The sequence below is a fragment of the Lipotes vexillifer genome, unplaced genomic scaffold (genome assembly GCF_000442215.2).
Source record: "Lipotes vexillifer unplaced genomic scaffold, Lipotes_vexillifer_v1.1 scaffold1451, whole genome shotgun sequence".
Lineage (NCBI taxonomy): Eukaryota > Metazoa > Chordata > Mammalia > Artiodactyla > Lipotidae > Lipotes > Lipotes vexillifer.
In genome coordinates, this window is record NW_006795096.1 from 300,611 (window position 1) to 306,374 (window position 5,764).

Sequence of the window (5,764 nt, forward strand, 5' to 3'; positions counted from 1 at the left end):
GAGCGGGAGGGGGCGCGGGCGCTCCAGCAGGTGGGGGCTAGGTGTGCAGTTGGGAGAGGGCCCCTGCAGGACCCCGACGGCACGCCGTCACGTCGCCAAGGATTCCTGCTCCTTGGGAACAGGCTCAGAAGCTGAGCTCTCAGCGCAGAAGTGTCGTTGCCCGTGGTCGTCACTTGCCAGCATAAATGCCAAATTTGAGGTAAAAGAAAATTGAATTGCATTTCCCCATTTGTCACTAGAGAGGCAGCTTTACCCAGGATGTGCGTTTGCACTCCAGGGCAAAGGACCGCGGGTCGGGGGACGGGGGTGCCTGGGGAGGAGCTCGGGGGTGACACTGCAGGATGATGAGTGGACAGGACGTCTGGGGTGTGTAAACGTGCCGAGGGGGGTGGGCAAAGAGGCTGGTGTGGATTAGTGCTGAGTTCATGGAGACCTAAGCGAGTAAAACCCGTTAGGACGCTTGTTATACTGAGGGGAGCAAAGTTTTGCAGGAAGGGATTTGGCTGAGCTTTGAAGAGCGTTTACATAGATAGTCTTAATGTGGAGACCGCGTGGCTCTAACTAAATTTATGACATGACTGCACTGGGAGGCGGGACGTAGGGGCCCGTGTTCTGTACAGACAGGGCGGTGACAGCCCGAATGTCAGCCACAAGAGTCGGGGCAGCAGGGGTGGGGCAGGGGCTGCTGTCCCACAGGCTGACAAGTCTTGAAACTGTGTGCACCTCACTCATTAAAACGACACAAGTTAGAGGAAGCAGGCACTTGGAATAACTGTTAAGGCAAATAATTCGCTGGAATCCATAGCGGCTCTCAAAGTCATCTCATCAGTCCCCAAATCTTGGCACATCGCCCATCGTGGGGGTGGCGCTGACCTCCTCCAAGGGAGCTCTGGCAGCCCTGGGTGGAATGGGCGGGTGGCCAGGTGGTGGGGCTCTTGCTGGGCCCAGTCCTGCCCCTAAGACTTCCTGGTGCACCCCAGGCCCCGCACCAGAGTAAACAGCTCCACTAGTCTCCGGCTGCCCTGCCCCTGCCCCCTGGGAAAGGCTCTTCTGAACCTCCCAGTCCCCAGAGAAGCTAGTACACCTTACTGTATAATTACATATTTATGTGAGAAAGGAGAGGCCCTGGGGAGGGGGCACCCAAGGCGCTCAGAGAGACAGCACGGAGCTGCAGAGCTGGACGGGTCCTGCCCCCTCCAGGTACCTGCGGCACCCCCCTCCGTTCTCCCCTTTCCTTTGGCTGGCGCGGCCCCATGGGCAAGAGGTAGTAGGGTGGGGAAGGCATATCCCTAGGGCCGCGTGCAGATATCGCGGTAGCAGGCCTCTGGCTAGGTGCTTTGCCCTCCGCAGAGCCCCTTGCCCACCTGCAGGTGCTACTCAGGGCGCTGTGGATGGCGGGGCTCTTCACCCAGCCCTCAGCGCCCAGGCCGGCTGTTCAGGGGCATGCGGGCTGCCGTCCAGGCGGGGCCCGAAGGATTCGGCGTTGGTTGGGCGCTGGTATGTGAGGACTGGAAGCAGAGCCCAGCCGGCCTGGGGGCTCACAGTCATGGCTTTGGGGGTGCAGCAGCCAGAGCCCAGCCGGCCTGGGGGCTCACAGTCAAGGCTTTGGGGGTGCAGCAGCCAGAGCCCAGCCGGTCTGGGGGCTCACAGTCATGGCTTTGGGGGTACAGCAGCCAGGAGATGCCGCACCCTCAGATGGAAGTGGAGAGGCTGCCTTGGGGTGAGCACAGAGGCCTGCAGCCCTTCCCAGGTCCGGGCTGAGCCCCTGGATGCCTCTGAGGGTAGAGGCCAGGCCTGGGGTCCTCCCTCCGCCCTGATTCTGTGAGCGGCCCCTCCTCCGAGCCCTGCCTCTCACTGCTCCTAGACGGTGGTGCTCATGGACCCCGGCGAGGACCCTGAGGACACACTGCCCACACACCGGTTCCGGGAGAAGACCTTCATCTTCGACATCGTGCTCGAGCAGCACACCTCCCAGGTGCCCGGCCCTACCCACCACCCCACGGCCCCGCTGGGCCAGGCCCGCCAAGGGTGTCCTCATGTGGGAGGACTTCGCGGCCAGGTGACCTCATCCGTGATGTCTCGTGGGGTCTCCCTGATGAACGAGGAAGTTGGTGCTCTGGGTCACTCCAGGGACAAGTAGCAGACCCCTTCCATGGATGCCGGGGGCCGCCAGGTGCCCGGGCTTTACACGCATCCTCATTTATTCCTCCATGTGTCCATGTGTCCGTATGTCCGTCTGTCCACCCACCCATCCATCCGTCCAACAAAGCCATGTCCTGTCTGCCACGGGGCTATTACACACTCCCTGCCCACAGGGGCTCACACCCCAGCCAGGGAAACAGGCCCAGCTCTCTGAGCAGACAGGTTTCTTCTATTGCCGAGATCTTAATGGTGTCGGAAGTAGAAGGACCAGGTCATCGTCAATTATTGAGCAGCTATTGCATGCCAAGTGCTGTGCTTAAGTGCTTGTCACGCCTTGTCTTCCAAGCGTCACAGCAACTCTGTAAAATACACGGTGATATTTTCCCCACTTTACAGGTGAGGTGCTGGCTTAAGGAGGTCAGCAACTGACCTCAGGTCACATAGCTAGAGAGCTGCAGAACCAGGACAAGGTCCCAGACAGTGTAAGTCCAAGGCTGGACGAAAGGAGCACCAGCTTTGGAGTCTGTCCAACCAGGGCTCATATGCTTCTGACTCGTGTCACCAGCCAGGGCTGCTGGGACAGTTAAGTGAGATGAAGAGCAGGCCCAGAGGGGGTTCAGGGAAGGCAGAGGAAGGGGGACCGTCCTTTCTCTCCAGTCCAGCCAGATACCCGTGCCCTCAGACACCAGCCCTGGAGGTGTCCTTCCTTGAATACCCCTGTGGACAGGGAGCTCACTACCCACACACTCCTACCACTACGTACTGCTGCCCTAAATGAAATTCCGCCAGCCCGAAACTTTCACTACCTGGTCCTAGTTTTGTCCCATAAGAGGAGTCATAATGCCCTTCCCGGATTTCCCAACCCCGTCACTACTTTCCAGTCCTTTGCATTCTTTTTGATTTCTCTCAATTCATGCAGAAGCCCTGGAAAGGACTCATACCTCTTTGGTACCAAACCTGTCAGGCCTCATGGTGGGAGTTATCACTTACATTCTCGTGCGATCCTCCCTCACCGTGGTCTCACCGTGGGGCTTGGCGTGGTCCAGGCGGCTGCAGGACTGGGGTGGGGCTCGTGCCGTGGCTGGGCTGGCTGCCGCTGTGGAGGTCCCTGTCCGTGTCCAGGGGGAGCAGGGCATTTGCAGGCACCACTCACCTGTCCTCTCCAGACAGCCAGGTGCCCGACTCTGGTTGGAGCGTGCATTTGCCTGTCTTCTTCCGTCTGTCCGCAGGAAGACGTGTACCTTGCCACCCCCCAGCACTAGTGGAAGGTGTCATTTCTGGACACAACGCGACAGTGTTTGCCCATGGCCCCTCAGGTGCTGCCAAAGGCCGGTGTCCCCCAGAGGGAATGAGGTTGGTGGCAGTGGAGCTCTTCCTAACAGCACAAAGCACCTCGTATGTGCTGGCCTTGCACTGGTCCCTCTGCATCCGTTGGCTCCTTTGGTTCTTTCAACAGCTCTGAAAGGCAGGTAGAATGATCCCCCTGTCACAGATGAGAAAACTGAGCCTCAGAGAGGTAAAGGGACTTCCCCAAGGTTACACAGCTGGTAGGAGTGAGTGTGGAACTCAACCCAAGCCTACACATTTCTGCCCATGAAAACCGCAGATTTCCCCTCTGCAGTTACAAGTTGGGGTCGGCAAACACTCGTGAAGCTAAGCTACCTCTCTGCCTGAAAACTAGAATCACAGAGGCTCAGAGCTGGATGGGCCTTAATCCCCTCCCTATGCAGGTGGGGAACTGAGGCCCTGAGGAGCCTGGTCCGAAGTCACAGCTTGTTTATGGCATTCATTCATTCTTTCTTTCATTCAACGAACATCAGGGAGCACCTGCTGTGTGCTATGCTCTAGCAGAGGAAGAGAGCCATCTGGTCCCTCCTACAGGGCGAACCGGGAAGGAGGAGGTGAGGACCCCATGAAGCGGAACTGCTTAGAAAGCCTAACACGTACGTTAATTCTCCTATCATGAGAACAACACGGACACCTTAAAGCGAATTTGGAGAGAAGTGCAGACATCTCTTGGGCCTCCCTCCTCTGACACTGTCTGCATCTTTGCTTTGTATCCTCCCGCTTTCCCTGCCCAGGTTTTCTTCCTCAGAGTAGCCATCAGGCTGTTCAGACAGGGTTTTCTTTGTTCTTGTTTCCAAAATGGAAATTGGGCATGTCAGAGCAGCCAGGGCGGTTTGTACAGTACAGGCGGCAGGTGTGACCAGGCTCTGGGGAGGGGGGGGCCCGAGCCCAGATCAGGAGCCCTGCCTTGGTGGGCATCCCATGCCTCCCACAGGTGCCAGCAAGACCCACACGATGCTGCGCATGGATGCGGGGCCCGGCATCTACCTGCAGATGCTCACTGACCTCTTCCAGGCCATCGAGGAGACCCGTGAGAGCACGGACTGCAGCGTGTCCATGTCTTACCTTGAGGTGAGCCGCCCACCCCCTCGGCTGCCCTGTCTGCAAAACAGGCCTGATCATGAGTGCAAAACCCCACCTATTACCCCAAGGGCCCCCCAGCCTGTGGGAAAACTCAGGGCATCCCAGACTTCTCTGGAGATGCAAAGCCCCAGTGATAGGTAAGCCCCTGTGCTTCTTTTGCATCAGACCTACTGCTTCCAGCGTTTCTGTCTCATCCCAGATTTATAACGAAGTGATCTGGGACCTCCTGAACCCGTCCTCAGGGTTTCTGGACCTGTGGAAAGATTCTAGGGGCAGCATCCAGATTGCAGGTATCACGGAGTCTCCACCTCAAACACCCAGGAGGTGAGGGTCACGGGGGCCCACGGAGGGACATGTGGCTCCTCCACGGCAGCCACGCTCACCAGTGCTCACAGAGCAGAGCCAGACACACAGCTCCAAAGCTGCTTTCGAGCTAAAGGAACAGCAAACTTCTGCATCACGTCCCCACTCTCCTCACCTGTGCTCAGGGCAGACATCACCAATGGATCACGCACTCTTCCCTCTGCATCCAGATGCAGGTGGGGATTCTTTTTTGGCAGCACTCCAGGCAGTCGCAGTCAGAGTCGGCTTCAGGTCTGAAATCTGTTTGCCATCTTGATCCTAAGTCTGGCTCCCATAATGAGGGCGAGCTGTAAACATTTCTGCAGCCCTCTGTCTTTCTCTCTCCCTCCAGTCTCTCTCTATGCAGCCCTTGGGGTGACCCTCCCAACTGCTCAAAACATTTCAGAGGCTCCCAATTGCCTCTGAACAGCATGGACTCCTCGGCCCCCAGGCCCTGGATAACCGTGTGCTCTAACCATGCTGGCGTAGGCATGAGCCCACCTGCCCTTAGCACCATCCCTCATGGGTTCCAGGTGCAGGAGGGGAGACTTCTTGCCTATTCTTTAATAACAACAACCATATGAGTCTCTCTTCACAATGCTCTGTGGTCCTAGCATGCCTGGCACACAGTAGGTGCCCAGCAGAGGCTGACTGGCTTGATTTCCGCAGCTGCTTGCGCACAAGTGGGTTTCAGGCCACCCGCCAACTCCAGCAAATCTGTACAACTGCCTGGAGTTCCATATGGAAAAGGGCTCGGTGGGGAAAGAGATGGGTAGTCCATTGGTGATGTCTGCCATGGGTAGAGGATGCAGAAGTGGTGATACAAGTGTCAGCAATCTGCCATTCCTGC

General features: G+C 57.7%; 1 protein-coding gene across 1 annotated transcript in view; it reads left to right on the forward strand.

The window, feature by feature from the left end:
* LOC103068576 (kinesin-like protein KIF19) overlaps positions 1–5,764 on the forward strand; it is a 21,703-nt gene that overhangs the window by 2,764 nt on the left and 13,175 nt on the right. Inside the window, 7 exon segments of the mRNA XM_082931413.1 lie at positions 1,371–1,497; positions 1,865–1,975; positions 3,372–3,390; positions 3,393–3,458; positions 4,424–4,560; positions 4,772–4,871; positions 4,874–4,896. Of these exon segments, the coding sequence (XP_082787539.1) occupies positions 1,371–1,497; positions 1,865–1,975; positions 3,372–3,390; positions 3,393–3,458; positions 4,424–4,560; positions 4,772–4,871; positions 4,874–4,896 (583 nt within the window).